The 23,637-nt window shown below is 42.6% G+C and overlaps 1 protein-coding gene and 1 non-coding gene across 3 annotated transcripts; both read left to right on the forward strand.

Moving 5' to 3' along the window:
• The first annotated feature begins 3,255 nt into the window (after nucleotides 1-3,255).
• Nucleotides 3,256-15,006, forward strand: LOC130580442 (PABIR family member 2-like). Of its 2 annotated transcripts, none has more exons than XM_057377942.1 (10): nucleotides 3,256-3,629; nucleotides 3,958-4,036; nucleotides 5,315-5,371; nucleotides 5,750-5,793; nucleotides 5,874-5,928; nucleotides 6,155-6,256; nucleotides 7,499-7,587; nucleotides 8,120-8,181; nucleotides 10,279-10,375; nucleotides 11,431-15,006. In XM_057377942.1, exons 1-10 carry the CDS (start codon nucleotides 3,478-3,480, stop codon nucleotides 11,579-11,581), a joined length of 888 nt encoding a protein of 295 aa, XP_057233925.1. In that variant the 5' UTR covers nucleotides 3,256-3,477; the 3' UTR covers nucleotides 11,582-15,006. The 2 variants fall into 2 exon arrangements, with proteins under 2 accessions (XP_057233925.1, XP_057233924.1); XM_057377941.1 differs by having other exon boundaries at nucleotides 3,258-3,629; nucleotides 8,117-8,181; nucleotides 11,431-15,005.
• On the forward strand, nucleotides 11,209-11,352 carry LOC130580460 (small nucleolar RNA U109). Its single transcript, XR_008966112.1, has one exon. It is a non-coding gene; the product is annotated as a small nucleolar RNA U109 (small nucleolar RNA).
• Nucleotides 15,007-23,637: the final 8,631 nt, after the last annotated feature.

A 23,637-nucleotide genomic window follows, 5' to 3' on the forward strand; every position in this document is an offset into this window, starting at 1 on the left:
GCCCGGCCACAGGGCGCAGGCGCAGCGCTCCGGCCGCTCGGCCGCCGCTCCGGCAAATTTTGGGTGTCCAAAGTGTGTTCGCCAGCGCTTTCTCGCCAAAGGCCGCAAAGCTGATCGCTAAATGGCGAAAATAACGCCTCGGAGTTCATACCGAGCTGCTGTCGCTCGCACGATTAACAGCGGGTGGTTCTGTGCAGGCCCAGACAGCTCCAGGAATAAAGAATAAAACCAAACGTTTTCACAATACTTTAATACCTATATGTGACCCTAGTTTATACCTAGAGGAGGTTGTGGTGAAATAGRTTAGAAGGTCAGTGCCACCACTGACTGGTAGACTGCGCTGAGGGTCTYAACTCGTGGAAGAAGTGGGGAGTCTGCRGTTTGCCTTAACAGGGGAACTAACTATAAATCACAGAATGGTTTGGATTGGAAGGCACCTTAAAAACCATCTTCATCCACCCCCCTGCCATGGACAGGGACACCTTCCACTATCCCAGGTTSCTCCAAGCCCCATCCAATCTGGCTTTAAACACTTTAAACATAYGGATGGGGCAGACAGAGGTTCTCTGGGCACCCTGTGCTAAGGCCTCACCACCCTCAAAGGGGAGAAYTTCCTCTTAATATCCATTCTAAACACATTCTCTTTTAATTTGAAGCCATTTCCCCTTGTCCTGTCACTCCAGGCCTTTGTAAATAATCTCTCTCCATCTCTTTTTTAGGTTCCCTTMAGGTTCCAGAAGGCCACARTGAKGTCACCCCAGGGTTTCTCTTCTCCAGGCTGAACAACCCCAATCGTCTCAGCCTCTCCTCATAAGAGAGATGCTCCATCTCTTCATCTGTTTGTATTCCAGGTGGCAGTTTCMGGCAGTCTTTAGGAACAGAAATAACCAGAGAAAGAAGGTAGGTTATAGAGAGCTAAAACATTTTTTCATGTGCCCCACTCTTACTAATTTATCTAAGGCTGATGGCATTTTGTAATTGTGGCCGTGCTTATTTCACCCACAGGGGTATTTCCCTGACACTATCAMATACCTCCCACATCATCACCCACTTCATGCCCCCCAGTCCCTCTGTATCACTGTACCAACCTATCCCATTCTTTCAGTCTCTGTTGCCCCACTATGAGTCTCCATCCTCTGTGTGTGTCCTCCAAAGGCTCTGTTTAGAGTGTTCTCTCCTTTCTTAATCCCTCTTGCCATAGTCATTTTTGCTGTTTATCCAACTCAACAACCTGTGACTYCCTCATTTGCATTATTCTGTTCCACAGCACAGCTCTCCCACAAGCACTTCCCCTTTGCCTCATTACCCTCCTCAGCCTTTTGAGGGTCACCTTGACAGTCCCCACTTTCTTTTATATATATATTCCCATTAAAGTTATCTTAGCTGCAGTAAACTCTGGTCAGACCCTGGATGATGTGCCTGGCACTGGAAAATTTGAGAAGTGGAGCAGATGTTTTTGAGGTCTCTSACACATTTTGGTCTCTGACACAAAAGGTTACTTTTCCTTAACAGTATTCTGGAACATGGCATTTGAAGCTGTTTGCTGCCCTTAGTGGCAAGGACATAATAGAATAACTCCACAATAAAAATAAAAAGCAAAATCCACATAGTTTGGTRCTGTAGTCAGATCCTGCAGGTGGGTTTTGTATTAAGAAAACCAGTATATTTGTGAGTAGATTTCCATTCAGGGCTACAAGTTTTGCTAGGTACTGTCACTACTGTCACCTGAATTGCCTTTTAGGCAATTTTAGCCATGGAAAATGAAGGCATGGAAGCTATCCCAAGCTGTGAGATGCTTGTGCTGAAGCACCAGACAAGGAGAATTGTGCAGGTTCTGTGAAAGTGTGGTTTAGCTTTTGGAGAATGTGACTGTTAAAGGTTATAAACAGTATATCTGCATCTTTCACAGCTGCAGATCCTAATCTTACAGTGAATCAGATTGGTCATAATTATTTGAAATTAAGCAAAATATGTGGATATTTATGTTCTCAGTCTTTGCAGGAGATGACAACTGTGAATCATCTCAGAGAAGGGAGTCATTATGGCTGTGATAGGCCATAGTATAAGCAGGGTCACAGGACAGTGAAAGGTGTTTCCTCTGCAGTAATACAAGACAAAGATTTTTTTCTCTGGGTTTTTCAATATAAATACATATCAAAAAAATCCTGAAAATATTAAATATTTTAAACTTATCTTTTAACTCATCTCTGTGCATCTTTGTGCATCTCAGCATGYTCTTCATTAATAGTATCAGTTCAATGAAAAAAATGTAAGAATCATCAGTTGATGAGACCGAGAGTCCCCGAAGGTAGAAAATTGGAATATGCTCAAGTCAGTCTTGATTAACAAAAAATGCAAGGAGGTACCATAATAAATATTAAGCTACAGAAACAAGAGTTCTACTGGGTTATCTAGAAGCATCTACCTTCAGSTGTTTTAAAGAGAACAGCTGTTTTAAATTCATCTAGCCATGTTCCCAATTAAGGTAGCTGAAATATTGAAAAATCTTAACTTTCCTATGTTAACTCTTTCAACATCTACTCTCTGGCAAAAGCCCTCTGTTGTATCCCAGGASAAAATGAAGACCTTTTTACATTTGRTGCTGGGAAAGACCSTGAAGCCCCCTGCATGTAAGAGACAAATGTATATATTGTTGTTGTTATTGTGGAAAAATACTGCAAAATAAAAGTAAGCACAAACTGTGGTGCTTTGGTCACTCAGAATGGAATTTCCAAGGTCAGTCCCAAATCTGAATACAGCCAAGAACTAGGATCACATGTCTCGTAAGGAATTTTATGCCAGATTTCTGAAAGCTGTACAGACTCTCATTGCAATCAAAGCCCCGGTATGTGCTTCAGCAGTAAAGGAAGGGTGGGGAGAACACAACACTGGGCAAGGCTGCGGGACTTAGGTCGGAGAGGACCTAGGCTTGAAGAAGATTGCAAAGCCTTTTTCCCATGAAGAGGGGGCCGGGACGTGCCCGGCTGGGGACGCGCAGGGTTTGGGCCGGGGTGGGACTCGAACCCGCATCSTGCTCCAGGCCACGGCCACGCCCCCGCGCCGCGCGCGTCCTAGCGACCGTTGCGGCGTTTCGAACACACACACGCTCCGCTCGCAGCCAATCAGCGCGCACGCTGCCCCCGGTGGCTGTCGGGAGCCCGGCGGCGCCCGAAGCAGTGCCGGGGTGCGGAGCCATYGCGCATGCGCCTTGGGAAGCGGGCGGTGCTGCCTGCGCCCGGATTCCCGCGCATGCGCAGTGCGCGGTGGCGGCGGGCGCGGAGCGCGGTCGGCACCGAGGGAAGCGCCGGGAGCRGCGGGAGCGCTCCCTCCGCCACCGCGGGCAGCGCCACCGGCACCGGCAACAGCTGCTGGAGGAATTGGCCGCCCCCGGGCCGCCCCCGGGATGCGGCGCTGCTGCGGCCGCCCCCCCGCCAGCGGGCTCGGCAGGGCCGGGGCAGCGGCGGCCTGAGGCCGTGAATGGGCGGAGCGGGAGGAGCCGGAGCCGCCGCCGCGATGGCTCAGGAGAAGATGGAGCTGGACCTGGAGCTGCCGCCGGGGAGCGCCGCGGCCCCGGGCGACGGCGGCGGCCTGAGGCGGTCGAACAGCGCCCCGCTCATCCACGGGCTCAGGTGAGGGGCCCGGGGGGCTCGGCTGATCGARCCCCGGGGTCGCCGCCGTCCGCCGGTCCCGCCGCGGGCCTTGGGCAGGCCCGGTGCTCCCTGAGCGGCCTCTGGAACGTGTCCCTTGTCCCTCGGMGCGCGGGGCCGCCCGTGCCCCCTTGTCCCTCTTTGGCTCAGGGAAGGTGCTCGCCGCGGCTTCACAGCGACAGCGGTGTTTCTATTCCAAAGAAATGTGGTTTTAGCACTCTGGAGTCTGCGGCGCATGTCACAGCACTGCGGAGCTTTAAGCAAAGCGCACCCGAAAAAGATGTTCACAAAACTTTTTCTCTCCCTGCAGTGACAACTCCCAGGTGTTTCAGCCTTATGTGTTGCGGACTCGCAGGAACAGCACAACAGTTATGAGCCGTCATGGAATGGTGAGGAATGTAAAGCATGTCATGTTTACACACAATAGGRAATAATTGGAGTAGAGAAATGAAGTTAAACTTGATTTGTATTTGCACTAAGGATCCTAGCAAGTTTCCAAGCTGCAGAATAAGCATTTTTTTGCCTCTTAACTGCAACCTGCAATGAAACAATACTGGTGTGTTGACTGTGTCTCCAAGAAGACAAGAGTAGTTGAAGTTATGTGTGACTCCTGTATTAAGTACAGTTTTAAAGTTGATTGAGCCTGACTCTCTGTTCGAAGAGTAAAATGCTGTCACAATTAAAAGTCTTGAAAGGCTGTTTTAATTTGTTGTCAAAATGGATGAGGGAGTCACAGTTCTTTGTTGACCTGTTTGACATAGTGTCCTTTTTTTGCAAAGGCAGRACACTACACCTCAGAAAGTCCCTGAAAGAAGAGGAATTTATTTGTTGTCCTCTGTTAAAGTCTGGTAGTATACAGTACTGCTGTGGTTTAACTTTTCAGAAATGCTACATTTCTTTTTTTCCATCCTCTCCTTGACAGGTGAGGGATTTATACGCTCCTTCTGCTGAAATTTTTCTGTCCTCTCTTGAGGGTAGTGAATATTAAATATTGCTTTTCTCAAAAACCTAAAGTTCTGAAATAGTTTCCTCTGTGTCTTCTGTTCAGGAAGGATGACAGGGAATTTTAATTCAAAGTCTTGTGTTGTGAGATTTCTTAAGATTCCAGAATTTTGGAACTCGGGTCAGGAGGTGTGACACACAGCCATCCTGAGTGGGAACTGTTGGCCCTTTTATATTTGATATTAGTCAGAGCTCCAGAGGAATGAGATGCCTAGAGTTGCATATAGTTGAAAAATTGCAGAAGCAAAGTTTTAGGACTGAAGCACTGAGGTTTCTGCTTTACAGCCAGCTGGTTGAGTGAGGTACTACAGGAGTTTGTCATATCCTGGGCAGTGGGGAATTGTGTAACAGTCACAGTTTCATTTGTAGAATCTCACTTGTCTAAATGGCATCTATAGCTATGTGTGTACTTGAGATGTTGAGCAGTATCTGCCTGCAAGTCAGATCCGTGCCACTTGCTGAGTGATACAAGGAATTTGTAAGTGGTAAAACAAGTCTTTACTCTTGAAGGTCAGTGTTTGCTTTTTTTGCAACACAGTTTGAGTCATCAGCCTGTAGTTGTGCAGCTCATTTTGAACTCTGCAAGAATGTCATTGATGGTAAATAGTATATATGCGAGCAGTGATGTGTGATTTAATCATTGTGGCTGTCACTTTTTTTTGCAGTTCTTGTCATCATCTCCTATTCGTATTCCCAGCAGCCGACTTCATCAGATCAGAAGGGTAAGTGGAGTTATCTGTGCATTCAGTATCAGAATGAAAARTAATATATAATATTGAGATTCTTGCTGTACAGTGAAGTATAGTGGGAGTTTCCTATTTAGTTTTTCAAGTTCAAAGAAAWTTGATTTTTTTTTTCAAGATTTAATTTCAACAAGGAAGTGGCCTTGCAARACTTATTGTTATGTTTAAGCTTGCRTTTTTGAAGTGTTTCATGTAAGAGAAGCAGTGAGCTGGACTGGTGGCTGCCCTGTCTTTCTGTAGTGGTTCTGCTGTCCATATTTCAATTCTGATGGCAAATAATGGAATCAGGAGTGTTACTTTAAGTATCTGTGATGAATCAAATGTTGTGGGAAAACTTAAGACATTTATCTCCTGCAGGAGGAAGGAGTGGATTTAATGAACAGAGAAGCAGCACATGAAAGGTGAGTGTTATTGAAAGAAGGTGATAAAATAGCCAGAGTTATCCTCTTTGTAGCTACTGATGGGGTTTTTTGTATTCTAGGGAAGTGCAGACAGCAATGCAGATAAGCCAGTCATGGGAGGAAAGCTTGAGCCTGGTAATCTTTTTATAGATGTTTCTTATTTAATTCTACTTTTACACTCAACTGACAAATTTAAGGGAAAGAGAGGAATTAACTGTGAAAATACTTTAAGAAGAATTTAAGCTCATCTGCTTTAGCTACTTTGTGYATTTGACCCAATGACTTTCCATTAGAAGGTTGTGCCTTGGATTTCAGGGTAATGTCCTGTGCCTGTGTTCAGTCTGAAACCTTGTATTCACAGAGCGACAATGACTTGGACAAGTCTGAGAAATCTTTTTCCCCAAAGAGAATAGACTTCATTCCAGTTTCGCCTGCTCCTTCTCCTACAAGAGGAATAGGAAAGGTATGATAAGTGAAATACCAAACTGAGGCAATATKTCAGAATTCCAGACCAAGCTGAGCTGTCAAGACATGTAGCTTCACAAATTGTTCCATAGTTTAAAAAAACCTAAACAACACAGCTAAACAAGCACCAAAAACCCCAAATCCACATTAGATTGGTTTCTGAGAATCAGATGATTGCCATCTAGGAGTCTGCAGACTTTAAACAGTAAAACACTGGGTGTTTTCAGTTACTGCTATTTGTGCAATGTTTGTCTGGGTTGAGGTTCTGGTTCTAGGGAAGCTGCAAGGGGTCGTGAAACTAGTCATGGACAGGATCTTCATGTGCAGAAGTGAGGGGTTGCTGGGGAAGAGACACCAAAATTGGACTGCAAATCTGTGTGGCAGGAGATGAGAATGTTTCCATCAGTTTTGGAAAATAAGGCATTAATGCCAACGAGAACTTGGGTGCGCTGAACTTGTACTGAAAACTGGTGGCAGATGCCAGAGGAAGAGGTGGATCTCAGATAAACTACTTTTCCRATGAGGAAACTGTCATCTGGGTTTAAAGATGGGCTGCTTGACCTTGTTCTCACCCTCTTGTGTGATTCTGCTTTTGCACTGCCAGCATTTCACTGCCTGCTCCGACCAGATTGGTGCATGGAGCAGCCACATATGAGTGCAGGGTAAATGTGTTCCTGGGAGAACACTGGTGCTGGCAGCTGGTCCTGTACCTTTGGCATCCTGACTGTAAAGCAGCCATAGATAACTTGACAGAAAGATTTTTGTGTTTTAGGAGCATTCATGGGCTAAGCTCAAATTAGCTTCAGAATTATAGAGCTAAATGTCCTGTTCTTTGGAATATTGTCAGTTTTATGATGTATTTTGAGTAAACTCAACCTGTTTGTTTAASAAGCCCCTTGAAAGAATTAAGTCCYRAGYACTCTACTGCTGTTTCAAAATGTAACAAAGAACAGAAACAATTGTCTTATTTAGAGAACAGTGTCTTATTTCAATTTTACATTACTTGTGGGTTTCAGTTTTAGCTTAATCTGAGCAGAATTGATTGAGCCAGTATGTTTTTGTAATTTAAATCTAATAGTTCTGAGATTACACTTGATAATCTGCCTAATCAGTCGCTAACTTTTCTTTAAGTATAAGAAGGGAGTAGAAGAGGAGATGTTTTGTTTGGAGAGTGGCATGTAACAGCTGAGTATTTTAAAAGAAATTTTGAAGTGTCTTAATTCGAACTTCCTTCCCACAGCAATGCTTTTCACCATCATTGCAAATGTTTGTGAGCAGTAATGGATTACCTCCAAGCCCTATTCCYAGTCCAACAAGGCGATTCTGCAAGTAAGTAATAGGTATCTGTTGTGCTAGCATTGGAATTTAAGCTGAAGATTAATTAAAGTTGATGTTAAAGCATTAAAAGAGACTTCAGTTTTACAACAGCCAAAGCACTGCCACATAAAAATGCTATGAAAGTTCATCTGTTACCAATGGTAATTTTATGTAGATGCTCTTAAAGAGCCTGTGTCAACTTTGAACTAGACTTGGTGACTTGAGGGGAAGTTCCCCAGTATTTCAAATTAACTTGGTCAGCAGATCAGTTTTATATAAATACACCACAACATTTGGAAATGGCTTGAAATGAGGATGTGATTCACTAAGGGAAGGAGGAAACCTTAGAAAATTTACTACAACTTCGTGTGGCAGATAATCTGTGCTAAGAGGCAGCACTAATTTGTTATCTATATATTTAGATTCCATAAGAATTCTAGTTGTGCAGGAATAGTTTTGAAGAATGCTTCATATGCTATGGTTGTGTGGATTTGATGTGACTTGGAACTTTTACAGGCCTGACTCAGTATTCTCTCTTCAGCAGGAGGAGTCAAAGTCCTATCAACTGTATCAGGCCCAGTGTTCTTGGCCCCATTAAAAGAAAAGGTGTGTGTATTTATCTTACCAGATGTTTTAATATGGATGTAGTTTTCTAGCTGGATACATTTTTTTCTTATTCTGTAAATATAATGCGCTTGTATCCGCAGTGAACTGGAATTTGCCAGGCATAACTGAAAAATACAGTGTAAAGTAGCTAGTCTAAAACACAGGAATGAGAAACTTTAAAAACAGCTACTGCTTGAAGGAGGCAAGCATTATTATACATCAAATTAAATGTCAGGGCTTACAAATATTCATAACATTCCTACAAGTACCACTGAGCAGTGCACACCCTTCAGATCATCTTAGGAATGTTGCTTATCATGCAGTATATTCTAAACTTAGTACTGAATGTTTGTTTTCACTCTGAAAGTTCAGAAGGTGAGTGTTTAGAGAAATGGAATAGATCAATGCCCTTTCCTCCTGAAGGGAGGGAAATGCATTCTTTTCTGGAAGTGTTCCATGTTAGAGATTTTCAAATAACATCCCAGAGCAAATCTCCGTAGTAGAAATGTAAGAATGAGATATTTACAAGTGTGCCTTTAGCTGTGCATGTCCATTTCTTTTAAGCTGCTTTTTTTTAAACTTAGGCATTCTTAACTGCACCAAAACCATGTCATTTAATTGTACAAGACTTATATTTAGGCTTTGAGAACAGTTACTATTTGTTGTTTGGCTTCTTTTTTTTAGTACTGCTTGTCCTATCAAATAAAGAACTGATACTGATTTGACAGAGGAGAGATGAGTTATGTCATAGATTTCAGTTCTATCTTGGCTGTTACTTTCTATGAATTTTAGAGGCATTAARATTGAATGACAGTTTATTAAACTCAATGATCAATAAAGAATAAGTATTTATACATGTGTTTTACACAGATTGTAAAAGCAGTGCAGGTAGAGRCAGGCCTTTCCTCACCAAATCCATGTGCTCTTTTCCTAAGATAAAAACATGGTCCTGTTTTTTTCTGAATTTTAGCAGTAGATTTATAGCAGGAGAAAGAAAGCCATGAACTGAAGAGCTTTTCACTGAAATAGGGRATTAATGCTGGTCGGCTGTGCAATGTGTTGCACCAGTGCAGATTTGTTTCTGTGAAATTTGAGGGGCAAAAGTGTTACCTAAGTTGGTGTTTTGTTCATTTTCTACATTCATAAATGTGTTTTTGCCCATTGTGCTTGCTAGAAGCAATTATTCCTTACCTTAAGGCAGAAATGTACCCCTATGGGCTTAAGGAAATTAAAATTTGAGGGGGTTATCAGTCTTTTAAAAATGTGGCAGTATGATTCTGTTGCAGAATGTATAGACTGTTTGCTATAATGTTTAACCTCTGTCAGGTTTTTGAACTGACTCTACAACTACTGCAAAGTCTAGGTAAAAGGCAGAAAAATTATTACCATTTCATGCGTTTTTCCCCCCCAACTAAAAATAAAAATATGCTGTAGCTGAGAGGGTTTTCTTCTTTTTATTTGCAAGTTCGTGATATTTCCAAATGTCTGTTGTAGAGCAGCTATTAATGAGCCAGCTCATTCTCAGGGCAGATTACACTAAACTGGTTACATGAATTCTTCCCATCATATTTAATCTTTTCATGCCTGTAGATGGTTACAGGTACAAAGACAGTGTGATCCGTGATGAGTAAGTGGAAATGCTTCCACATGACAGATTTATTCCATTTAGATTTCCTGTACCCATGCATCAGAATTTGTTTTACATGGTAGGCTGAAGCTGAACTCAGCTGGCATTCTTATTTTCAGAATCACTACAATTCTAATCTTCATATTTTGACTTAATTTTAAWTAAACACTTGACATAAGTCATGATAATTAATTTGCTTTAGGTTATTGTGTCTGATTGTAGTACAAGTAGCAAGTTTTGTCTTTGAAATCATTGTAGCCCCTCAGATCCTGCTTAAGCTTTAACTAAGGATGGACTGGATGTTTTAACAAAAGCCATCATCAAATTAAGGTGCTTGGTTGGCTGAATTAGAGAATTTATGTTACAACCTTGGAGTGTTGTGGGTCAAACYTCTCTCTTACAGCAGATAAATATTAAATGGATGTTCCAGAGACTCAAGTGAGTTTGATTATTTGCACTGTTTTCCTTAGGTGAAATGGAAACTGAAAGTCAGCCAAAGAGACTTTTCCAAGGAACAACCAACATGCTTTCTCCAGATGTTACACATCTGACAGATCTCAGTTCATGGTAAAATATTTCATATGCCCTGAAATGCTGAAACAGGGAATRTACATTTATCACAAGCTTTCTAGTTCTTTTTTTTTTCCAGGAAAAAAATACTTGTTGTGGAGTTTGAGGATGTACATTAGTTAGGGAASTATCCTGTGGTAGTGTCCTGTGACAATGATCCTGCTCCTTCKATCAGTTCTTCCTGAACAGGCTAGCCTAGATTTTGTGTGTCAAAGCTTTTACAGTGAATGTAATTGTTACAAATCCCTGTAGATTCATAAGCAAAGTTACTTTGCTTCATCGTTGCAAGTATGTTGTAGACAGTGGTCATATAGTGTCTGTGGCACTTCTCTAAATACTTAGAAAATGTGTGTAGGTACTTAATTGTTCTTGTCCCTGTGTTCATGATTTTTAGAGTTAAGTCATCTTTCTTTATTACAATCATAAAGAGGCAAGTTCTTCTTTTTTTGAGTTGAGTCAGATACTAAGTATTTAAAAATATCAACTGTTATTACTRTAATTTTAGTTTACTTACAGATTGAAACTGCCTAGATTTTTTTTCCATGTTGCTKCCTCCTAAATTGCAAAAGCATCCATTTATGTGGCCTCTGGGATCTTGTATCGAGACTTCAAAATCTAAACACAGGAATTCCATGCTTATAAGGGAAAAACAGGTCTCAGTCTTGCTTGAAGTAGTGCAAAGTTAAAGAGCACACTAGCTAAATAATGACATCTTTGCTACATTGCTGATTAAYTTATTATTTTTCCTTTCCTATAAGCTTTTAAGGTTTTATATGTATTAGTTGTCACCGCCTTTCTACATCTGATTAAAACCAATTTCATCATTTGTTCTGCATGTTAAAAAAACCCAATAATTCTGCTCCTCATTCCCATGAGGAGCATGAATATCTATAACATGCTACAGAAAACAAGGAGTTTTCAGGGCTGCCAGTCTTCCAGAAAAGACTGAGTRGTAGTATAGGTCTCCTACAAATCCTCTGCAAGGGGAAAGCACATCAGCTTTGTCCAGAGCCTCGTGCCCTGCACTAAAGAACCTTTTTCCCTTTCCCCAGCCTGTCCTCGGATATTCTCGACGGGAGTAGCAGCAGTGTTGGCTCTTCCTCTGATTCCCTGACTAAAGGCAGCATAACCACGGAGTCTCCAGTGGCGTGCTCCAACTCCTGCTCCTCGTTCATACTGATGGATGACTTCTCACCCAAGTGACTTCACAAGTCCTGAGTCAGTGTCTGGCTGTGCTGTCCCCTTCCTGTAGACTCGTACAGAGAAACGAACTCTGATCCTTGAACCATTCATATGAGGTTTATTAAAAGGAAAAATTGTTGTTACTGTAATCCTTGGCTACTTTCCAGTGATTTTTTTTTTTTAATTTATCCATTTAATGGACATTGTAGACCATATTAATGTCTGGTTTTGCGAATTTATTTTTTAAACAAGATGTCTGCTGATATTATACTAACTTCTGCTTTCAGGAACTTGCATACACTTTTTGATTCCAGGAATAGGTATCTACCTATTAGTGTTGCAATTTTTAGGAATGTACTTCTATTGTTATCATGGTCACTATGTCTAGGAAGATAACTTGGTTCAGAAGGATTTGAAAATACTAATTTATTCTCTGGCACTTCTACTATTGAGTAAAATTATTCTTGCTTTCTTTTTTTTCAGTCACTAGCCTCAAATTCCTTTATGGAAGGGAGAAAAAAAAATTATTTTCTTAGTGCTGCTAGTCATTTTTATGAATTCATTTACAGAAGACCACGTTGGGTGTGGAAATCTCACTCTATTATATTAAACTAAAAACCCCACAGCAAAATAACTAATGACTGTCACTTTTGTCATCAGTGAAGAAATAATACTCTACAAACATGATTAAAATAGCYGCATAGTTCTCTCCCCAGAACATTTGTCCTAYAGATTGTATGAAATAAGGTCATTAYTCAGCAAGATTTGGCCAGGAAAAATTAATCCACGCCTCGATCGAAGACATACAGTGCAGATAACTAAATTAATTAAACTACTGTGTAGAAGAATCATGTATGGCACCATCGATGTCTCCTGTGGCATTGAGGTCATAAGTATTTTTGTGCCTTAGGGGACATTGTTACAAAATTATGGAATGTAAACCAGAGGGGTGGGTGGGGAAAGTCCTTTGTGTACAGCTTGTTTATAGAGTGCTTACCCAAGTCTGTCGGCAGTGCTGCTTCCTTTAGTGTTCCTTTCCGAGGTGTGGAGGGGCTGGGGCAGCCCCAGCTCCGAGGGGCAGCCAAGGTGATGCCCTTTGCAGCTGCTCTGGACAGAGTTTGTCCCTTTGTTGGTCACGAGCAGAGCAAACAGCAAACATTCAATTCCTAAGGAAAGGCTTTGGATTGGATATGAGCTCTGCAAATTGCTTGGTGAAGGAGTTCTCTAAACTATGAGTAGTCTTGATACAGTACCTTGGTCAGTCTGAGGTAGGAACAGATATTTTACTTTTTAAAGACTATAACGGGGCAAAATAAATCCGTTTGTAATCTACTGTGTTATGCTATTTATTATTTATAACTCTGTAAAAAGTCTGTGGTGATGAATTATAGTATTTTTTTATGATTGAATAAGTTTTTTATGTTCAGTAATTGCTGGCTGGTTTGTATTTAATACGCAACATTGTCTGCCAGAATCATAAGCTTCCATTTTTGAATGTTTGTAACATAAATGCTTTTGTTACCTAAAAGTACAACTTGTGATTTTTCTGAAAGAAAATAGCACTGAATTTAAAGTAAGATTATGTGCTTTAGATGTGAGCACAATCTCTGGCAATACTGTCTGGCTAAAAGGGGAGAGGGAGAACCATAGTTTTTTCTGTTCCGCAGAAGCCGTTGGGTATCCAGAAGACGTGTACATACCAGATTATTTTTAAAGGTGTTCCCATTAAATTGTAAGAAGTACCAGAATGGGCCAACAATGGCACTGTTATTTGTATTACCATTTCCACCTGTGCAGCATTAGTTCCCCACTTCAAATAAATGTGCATATTGTAAAATATTGTCCATTGGTGCCATTTTTAAATGAGCTCTACAGTATTGAATGTTAATTTTGTTTGTATATGCACAGTGCTATTTCTTGAATTTTTGATGTCTTAASTCGCTTAATTATTTTTTTATTCATGCCTGTATCTTCTCTGCCTTCTTGGTGCTTAAAGAGGGCTGCTTTTCCATTTGCAAAATATTGATAAAGAGTCTGTGATAAAATCCAACCCTGTTACTTGTGCCCCAGTTTACTTCTGCCTTGCTTTTACTGGTACTGTGATTTAGAAATCTGAATGCGGGGTGGCAGGAGGGGGACACCTGTTGCATGCTTTCTTAAACCTGAGAAGAGCATAGCTATTGCTTAATTTTGGCTGATTTACCTGTACAATTGATGTATTCCAGATYTGTTTGTTAGTGGAGAGTCTTACCTGAGTGCTGGCCTCTGTAAACATTCGAATGTAAGCTGCATAAAGCRAGCGCACAAATAGTCACTCTTGTTACAGCAGTCTTTTGTAGTGTTCTGGCTATTCCCCACTCTTAGAATGTCTTGTAAAAGACACTTCTCTTTTATAAAATATATATGTAATGCACACACTCGCTGTGTCTGGTGTTTCAGAACGAATGGTGTCACTGTGTAGTAGGCCCAAGGCAGGCCCAGGTTCTCTTTGCCACTCCTAACACAACTTGTTCATTTTGAAACAAAGTTTTCTAATGTGCTGATCATTGATAATTGCACTCTCCTGCATTTGATTTGCCACTGCTTAGAGGATTGTTTGACAGTGTAGCACACTCTGACTAAAACTGAGTAAAAGTTGCATTTCTGGATTTGTGTCTGGGGAATTAGATACCAGTTGGGAAGGAAGGCCAACTGGTGCTGGTGGTCAGCTTTAATGTSTAACAACTGACTTTTAACAACTGGTTTTTATGACTTCACCAGACTTTTTTTCTGCTGAATTGCTATGATGAGTGTCAGAATTCCTGTCTTTTCCTCCATTTCCTTCTTTTTAGAAGGGATCATTAGTGCATATCTATTGCTGAGAATCACAGGGATRAGTTACCTTTAATGTTGTAATAGTTGAGAATTAAGTTAAAATACCTGTGTAATTCAAGCAGCATTTTAAATAGGCTATTTTGAATATGTTAATTAGCACAGCATTGCAGCAATGATCTTTGTGTGGCTCATTGASTGGCACTGCCGTTAGATCATACCCAGAGCACGCTGAATCCTCATTTCATGGGCTTAAACTGCTGGAAGGGTTTTACCAATGGTTTAGAAAAATGTGTGTGTCAGCTGTGCAACTCTGTATGTTTTGATAGTATCAAGTGTTCTGCATCAGGAAATGGATCACAGTGTGCATGTTTCATTCTCCTTCATTGAATTTCAAATTGGGGGATCATGGGCCCAAAAGCCTGTATTTAAGGGGCTGTTTTTCTGACTGTATGTGATTAAATACTTTCTCCTACAATGAAAGTAATTAAACTGTCAGTGGGTGAGGATGTAAATCTGAGTCCTGCAGACTTCTTTGGAAAATTCGTACTTGAAAGGCACAAGGAACTCTATACTGCATAAAAACACTAAAGCAGGATTTTTTTATTATTTTTCATTTTGTAAGTCATGATAAAAATGGAGAACTCCTTTTAACAACTTTCATTTAAAATGTTTTTAGCATTTTGAGGCTTTAGCTCGGCATGTTTCTCCAGGCAGGTCCACATTTGGGGCTGTCTGCAGAGGTGAACTTGAGCATGCTCAGGCAGCTCAGGTTCTGGTGCACAAACACAAGAGACAGGCCCAGGGAAATAACTTTTTTTGCAAATATTCACATTCTTATCTGTAGACCCTGCTATACATTGTGTGACAACAAAGATGGGAACTTGTTTTTCCTGGAAGGAATTTCATCTGCATATCATTTTCCTGGTAACTTCATAATAAAAAAGCTTTGCATTAACATGAGTTCAAGAATTTCATGAAGTCATGGGCCTGTTGCATTTGCTTTTTTGGAGTAAAGGCCAAGGAATATTTTTGGAGCTGTACAAGCTGCCCCTTGTATTCCAAGGCTATTATATGAATGGCAGCTGTCCATAGTAGATGGAAAGGGACTTTGCCTATCATTCTGTATTTCGGTCTCTCTTGAGGCCTGTTAAATAATCCTTAGCAAATTCAGTGTAAGGTGGGTCACTGGAGGTACCAGAAGACCCAGTGAGAAGGAAGTAGTGACTTGCTCTTCTGACTATAAATGAAGAGTTTTTGCCTTGAATTAATCTTACCCAGCTAATTTTTAAAGCAAAAATGCATTTTTCAGACAACTGAGACTTCATGGTGGCCTGCCCTTTTCAGGCTTAGGGGAAAAGGCTCCTTGTGTGCAAGTCCAGGGCTCTTGTGCTTAATCCACCCCAAAAAGAGTGAGCTGTGCTTGCCCATTAGAATTGTAGTAGCATTGTCTCAGTACCAGCTGGTTTTGGGGAGGGCAGGGATTTGCTGTTTGGGTTTCCCTAAGGGCTGGTTATCTAACTCCCCACAAGGACCTTTGTTGTCAGGCTAAAATCAGAAATAAATGTTGTTTTAGGGCAAGTTTGTTTTCTCAGGGAGTAATTATGCTGCAGAGCTGGTTTAAGGGTGGCAGCTGGGTTTTGCTTCCTGCTGTAGCACAGGACTGCCCTTCCCATAAATGCAAAGGCTCAGAAGCCACTGTAAAGGGTCCCTGCACCTCAAGGCTATCCCTTTATTCCTTTAGAGTGGACTGGACACTTGGAGGAAGTCTCTTGTTTCAATCCAAACCCTTTTTGCATTCAAGCTGCTTTTTATTACTTGCTCTTAGATCTTAAAGCCTTTTGGTTTGAGTCTTGCCTCTGATTATCATGCCAGGGCCAGCGTTTTCTTTTTAAACGTGGAACAATTTGGTTTGTTGTTCTTGCATTATAAAGTTTGGAGATGGGGAGGAGGTGGGCTCTTGCTATTAACAAAGAATGCATGTTAGCTTGGATGAGCACAAAAGATTGTGGGGGTTTAAAAGAAATGAGACCTGAAAACACAGAACAAAGAAATGCCTATTTTTAGTGAAACAATTTGGCTGGTTTGATACCAGGCTCCTTTAAACACAGGTCTTTTAAGCATATTTTTAGTAACAGCAACAAAACCCAATATGCTTCCACCTCCAAAATCTTACTGTAAAGTAAGAATTTGTTGTAGGAAGACCACAAGTTTTGTCCATCTCTAACCAACCAGGCCAAGTCTCTCTCGGTGTCTGAATGAATTTGCAGTAACAGTCCCTGTGATTCAACAGGCCAGGCAGGGACTCCAGGCCATCAAGCTCTTCCTGTCTGTCCAAAAAATCATCATCTTATGCTGTACAAGAATTCTAACACTCTCGTTCTCCCTTAGCTTATTTCTATTAAAATAGGACCATAAATTTTATTACCTTTTATACGAACACAATTATTATTTGCTCTTAATTACTACAGGTTGTCTGTCTTACTGAATGGCTGTGGTAAAATTCCTGGTGGATTCTTGCCTGTCTCTCATCTTGGGGTGTTACAGAGTTTGGGATTTTTGATTTTTTCAGATAATGCAATGTTTTCTGGAAGAATTATCCATTGTGTTTTGATTCTGCAAGGCATTTGTATATAGTTTATGCAGAAGTAAGTCCTGTTTAACAACATGAGTAAAATGAAACTTGAACACAATGATATGAGGTTGTTTTTTCAGATGCTGTAGTTTAACCCTTGCATTACCTAAAGAAACCTCCTGCATTCTGCCACTGCTTTTGAACTTGCACCAAAGTTGAGCAAGTTGGCAGAAGGACGCAGCTATTATTTGTGTTTGGATAGTTTATAACAGATTACGAAAACCCTATTGTGCTAGAACAAAAATATTTTTCTTCCCCCAAATAATTTGCAATTTAAATTTGTCATGAGAACTGTAATGGTTTAGCAATGCAATGTGTGCTCAGCAATTTTTTCAATATGCAGAAGTTACTGTTTGTGATCAGCAGGTAGGAAGCAGGTGATATTAAAAATGGTGAGCCCAAGTAGAATAAAGAATGTAATGGAAGTTAACCAGTCCAGAATCTAGATATAAATGTTAGGTCTAGCCACTGAAAAAGCTCTACAAACCCCTAAAATTTTGGAAAAATTCAGCTACTGCTATGAACTTAACAGCTCTCTCTCAACCCTGGTTAAGGGTCAACACTTCCCTATTTATGACCCGAACCTCCAAGAATTTGGAAGAAAAATAAATGTGAAAAGGGGGAACTAGAATAAAAATTCCTCTGTGCCTATAATGTATGAGTACTGGTTTGAAAAATGTTACAAAATACAGTGAGTTGGGACAAACGTGCTTTGAATAAGAGTTGAGGATGTGCTACGTAGAGTACGTGTAAAATCTTGTTCGTGTGCAAGAGCAGACTGTGAAAGAAACAGCTTTGTGTGGGAGAAGCAACATCAAAGGCCCTGAAAGAACTAGAGCTCTAATAGGAAACATTTGCCTTTTGAGGACTCTTTTTGCTGCTGGTCACTTCTTTTTCTCTTTTTCCCTTTTTTTTCCCCCCCTCCTGTATTGAAACCCAGCAGCTGAGCAATGAAAGGAGCATGGGTAGGGTGGTATGGAGGGGTATGGAGGGAGGCTGATTTTGTGTGGGATTGCACAACTTCTCCCCTGCCCCCTTCACACAGAGTTTGCATCAGCCCTAAAGAGTGTGGCTGTGTTTGTGGGACAGCCAAAGCAAGGCTGGAAGCTCAGCTTCGTGTCTTTAGCTGAAAAGTTAGTGCACAGGATTGTCAGCCTCTGTCAAATATCCCAGACGTGGGCAAAACTCTTCACGGGGACAGAGAGGGAGTGAAAGGGGAATTAAGGGTGTGGGAGAGGGATAAGGATGCCCCAGAAGCTCTGGGCACTGAGGGAGAGCACAGGAGCTCTCTTTTGGGACAAAGAACTGTAGATAAAGCCCCATAACCGAGGGATGTCACCCAGCAGGAAGGGATGGCACRGCAGGAGGCTGCAGCACGCACTCGGTGCGGAGAAAGAGATGATTTTCCTGCGGCGTCTCGGGGTTATCCCTGGTGCCAACAGAAGGCAAAAGCCGAGGGAGAATGGTTGTGGTGTAGCTGAAAACAGCAGCAACCTGCCACAGCCACATCCTACAGCCTGCACCTCTGCGGGTGTTTTTGCGGGGAGTRACAGAGCTTTTCCAGCCTTGCTTTGCATCAGCAACAAATGACATCGAGCGGGARGGACTCAGAGCGAGCACCAGCGGCGGCGAGCAGCGCATCCCTGGCTGTGCTGGAGCTCCGGAGCGGCTGCGGGGAGTTYGTGGGGATCTGGACGGCCACGGGATGGCGTCTCGTGGCTTGCAAAGCACAGGACGGTGCTGGGTGAGCAGCGGTAACACCGCCTGAAGGGCTCTGAACGGCACTCACCCTCCAGCTCCTGTTGCTAGAAACTTCTGATGTTTTCTTCCTTTTCACTCACAACACCACCTCTCMCTTTCAGAGTCAACACTAACTTCCCACAGTGGGGGTTTGGACTTCTTCCTGCTAATAGCCCTAAAATCGATTAAAAATAGRTTCTCTTTGGTTCTAAGGATAACACAATCCCGTGCTATAGGGGACTTGGATCAAATTTACKGAGAACCTGAAATGAATGAGCAGGCCCTGCTCAGAGCGAGAGAGTTTCCTTAGGGGAGCACTGCACCCTGGCTGTTTCCCCGGCCCCGTGGAGCCTTTCAGGAGCCTGCTGTGGCACATTCCGGCTGGGTTTAGTGGATTGCAGTGTCCAAGCTGGGTTTGATCCCAAGTGCTGATGCTGCAGTGCTCCCTCAGACCGCACACAGGAAACATCTTCCTGTTATTTCTGCGAGTGGGCACACACAGACCTGGATCTTGGGGAATGCAGAGCAGCTCCATCTCTGTGCCCCGCAGCACACAGTGAGTGTCTGCCTGCACAGAGAACATCCAGCCATGGAGCTGAGCTCCGGTGCCCTGTCCAGGTGAGTGTGTGGRTAAGGATGGCCAGAGCGTGTCTCGGTGTTTGCTGCTGCTTTTGACAGGGTTTGGGTTATTTACAGAAGAGCAAGGTGTAAAACTGGGCAGCACCACCCTGGGCTGTGTGTGAGAGCTGCCTGCAGGGTCATGGGGTGGGCTGGGACAGTCCAACTGCTGCCCTCCAGTTTTGTGACCTTACCCAGCCTGGAAAGGAGCTGGGGGAACGTGGGGGAGCCTCATGATCTTCCCAAAGGGCTTTTAGATCCCTCCACAGCAAGTGCTGTGCTGGGGCTGAGTACAATCAGCACTGCTGCTGCTGGGAATTCTGGTTTGGCCSCTGGACCAGTGAGTGGCCTTGTTGTGCCTGTGCTGCACGTAGTTTTGACTGGAGCTGGGAGCGGCTCCTCTGCTCTTTCATAGTTTGCCTTCTCCTTCGCACGTCTCCAGCAGGAAGTGCAGATTCAGCAGGCATTGTATGCCTCAGCAGCCTGCCAGCTGCCTCGCTGAAGCTAATTCACAATTCAAGTCACTCCTGATAAGTTTGCAAACAATGTGCAGTGATTTCTGAGCTAGATAGCAGCGGAGCCCCACTCCTCCACTTCCAGCCTGTCAGTTGGACAAAGCTCTGCACTTACYTTGGAAAGCTCACGGGTCAAACGTGGTCTCAATATTTTTGTGCTTCTGYGATGCTTCATAAACTTCTTATTTGTTTAGGAGTAGCTTTGAGTGTCATCATCATTATTGAAATCCTCAAGTGAGTGTGTGGAGACACAGAGAGGGCATATGGTTAGTGTTGGTTGAATATCAGTTAGAAATCAAACCCAGGACTTCTGACTTGCAGTTTAGCTCTTTGATCACTGGATAATTGTGTTGCCCYTTTTATAACACACTGGAATAGCCTGGGAATTTCACTGGGAATAACTCCAGTGAAAACAAGAGCTACATTTTTTTTCTTCAGCTAACTTCATGTGGCAGCCACTGGAAGTGTGCTCTGAGGAACTGGCCCAGAGGAAGCGACTCTGCACTCATGGCTCATCAGGCCTGGCAGGAAATAGCAGGTCAAAGTTAGAGGGAACTTACTTAAAAGCTAATGAGTGAGTGGTGCAACAAGCTCTGCAAGAAAGCAAGGCTCAACAGTCAGCAGGGGAGCTTGGGGTTCTGTGTCTCCATCCTTATTCCACTTCCTCTCTTCTTGTTCACATCTGTTTTAACCAGAGATATGCCAAGGTGATGATCTATCAAATGAGGATTTGTAGGTGAGACTGTGCCCTCTCCTGAACTGAGCTCAGCGACCTCTAGAAAATGGGACTGGTGCACAAAACACTCTGTTTAATATTGCTCAGTATGTTTTTATGAAGTGAAATTAAATCCTMATGACTCTATAACTCAGCTTGGCAGATACTATTTTTTTTCAGACATGTGTAAGGTCAGTAGCCACAAGTGTAGCAGCCCAGAACTGCAGGTTTTGACCATTCTGTGCAAAAATTGATACAATACAGTGGCAGAAGCAGGAATATATATTGCTCCTGCCAGATGACAGSAGTTTTTTCCTAGGTAGGCTTTGGGAAGCCCTCCTTGGTGCACTTTCTAAAGGACACGAGGTCAYATCACAAGCAGACTTATGCTTTGGAGTGTATTTGTCTCTGTGCCATGAGTTGGGTCGGGGTTCTTTTTACTCCTCCTTTAGTATTGGAATTGAAAATTCAAGTTGGAGAAATGTGAAAGCAATTGGGCCTAATCCATTCCTGTTGTTACTCCTTTTGTTTTCACTGGAGTTACTCCAAGGCTGAATTCAGCATATGATGAACAACTTGTTCTCCAAAGCTGGAACTTAGGGGAGAAGGTTTTAGGGATGATCACGCAACTCTGGGGCTCCTCAAACTGCTGAAGCTCCCACAAGAGGGACAATATATGGTGAGTTCAGGTTATTGAATTWAGTACAAAATTCTAGTAATAAGCCTTCTAGTCATAATAAGACATTATTATCCCTTAGAAGAATTACTTGAATAAAACCCAACTGCTCACTTAGATTAGATGGAAGAATCCTGTTGATCTCATTTACCAGCCAGCTGCACAGATACCAACCCTGAGCAAACACAAATGGTTTTAAGCCTGGTAATCCTCAYCCTGCTCCCTTTCCTCTTGCCTTCTCTGGGACCAGCTCCTCCAGAGTTGCTGCCCATGCAATGTTCACTGCTCTTGGTACATTGACCACCTCAGCTGCAGCCCAGGGRAGTCTCCAAAGAGGTTACAAGCCCCAGTTCTTCTTGGTTAGATGGAAAAAGGAGGGTGCTACAAGCTACAGGGAAGCTGAGTGTTACCAGCTGAGGACTAGGTGCTGTATATTTGAGTTTGAGTTTTTTTTGGTTTGTGTTTTTTTCATGGTTGAGGAGATTGCTGTTAAGAACTAAGATAAAAATCTTTACAGATCTGCAAGATGAACCAGTCCTCACTGCTGGTTAATTCCTCCTGTGTTCCTACAAGCTGTTGGAGGGGTCATGGCAGAGGCAAGATCCCCATGGTAAAATTAAGCTTTTCTTTCTTGGAGAAATAACCATTACTGTTTCTCTGGCTCACTCCRTTTCATTTACTTTCTAAACAACTTAGATCACAAAGGGCTCCAGGAGGGGTGCAGCACTTCCAAAGAAAAGGCCTGGATGACTTTCTCCAATTTAAGAGAGTCTTGTGAAAGTTGTGCTTCCTGCCCTTGCCCAGAGAAGAGGATTTATAACAGATGCTTCTGCAGCCTTCATTGTGTGTGATTTGTAAGGTGGAGGATGCACCAGTCTGGCTGTGCTTGGGAGGCCTGGACAGCTTTCTGCTGAACCACGAGTCCTGGCTGGTGAAGAACCCTTCACTTTTAAAACCAAAATTAAACARCTTCCAGTCTTACTTGTCTTGACCTGTTTCTCTCCACAGCAGAAAACGCATCACTAATAAGCTTGTCAGGGTAATGGTCAATGAGATGTTGTTTCACTTAGATCTGAGGAGATTTGAGGGAGAAGGCAGAAAATTTGATGTATTCYACATAGTTACTGACCCCAAGGTGAGTGGAGCAAACACCAGGTAGCCAAGAAAAACAGAAAGAAAAGTTAAAATCTTACAAACCACAGCACAGAGGGATTATCACGCCAAGCTTTGGTTAAAGTTCACATGATAAAAAGGATTTTTGTATCCAGGAACTGCAGCTCCTGCTGTTTGTCTGCCATTCTGCTCCAAGACATCATCACTTCCCCAAATTTACTCARCCATCAAAAGGGCTGTAATTTGGACCAAGACTCCAACCCTCAATCAGTTTTTTACCCAGCCTAAGCACAGGGCAGGAGGGGGTGGATTTTCCCTTCCGTGGTTGCATTTCTGAAGGGCTCACAAACACGATGTAAATGTCTGGATTTACACAGCAGGGATTTGATGAGAGTTCAAAGGTGGGATGTGCTCGGCCTCCTGGTKTGCAAACCTTGCCTTCTCTGAGAGTCCAGCACCAGGTAAGACTCTAGGCTTGTGCCTCCAGCCCTGCTGGGCTCTTATTTTGTCTCCTATTTGGATCTTTGCTTTGCTTCCCTTCCAGCACTTGGCTCTAGGAGCTGATGCATCTCGTGTTTCACTTTGAAACTCTCTGTTCCTACTAGCTGTGGAGTCACCTGGGAATTGCAGATCCTAAGAGTTTAGAAGCTAGAAGATATATTAAAAAAAAGTCTTAAAAATCTGTATTGTCTYAATTCCCAGAGGAGGTGGATTGTCCTTGAACACTCTGGTTGGGTACTCAGCCCATTTCTCTTGTAAGCTAAAAYTTCATTTATTTTGCCCTATGAAATAATTGCCCAAGGACTTTTTTCTATTCCCAGGTAGTAGCAATGCCTGTGGAGAAAGACTGACTGCTTCTTAAAAAGTTGTCAGCTCTGGGTAGAGGACACAGACAGGCAGCCTGGTGTGGGGAGTTGGTAGGGATGTTTTGGATTAATTATTACATGACTTTACACTGTATTCATTTGATTCAGGCATGAACTTTACTGAAGCAGGGAATTTTGGGTTCTGGGTTCAGCTGTGAGAGCTGAAGATCACATTCCAGATGGGCATCCACATTTTTCCTTGTAGAAAACCCCAGTTTAATTTTGACCATCAAGGCACTGTTTTTTTTTTTTTCTTTGATGCTCTCCCAGAGTTCCATAAATGCTCCCTGTGACCTGTTTGGGGGCTGCTGGTCAGACCTGTCTGCAGACACCACCARACCTGAGAGCACTTAGGAGCACATCAGAGCCAGGCCCCGGTGAGTGCTGC

The sequence above is a fragment of the Malurus melanocephalus genome, unplaced genomic scaffold (genome assembly GCF_030028575.1).
Source record: "Malurus melanocephalus ecotype Western Australia unplaced genomic scaffold, MMel_1.1 scaffold_335, whole genome shotgun sequence".
NCBI classification, from domain to species: Eukaryota; Metazoa; Chordata; class Aves; order Passeriformes; family Maluridae; genus Malurus; species Malurus melanocephalus.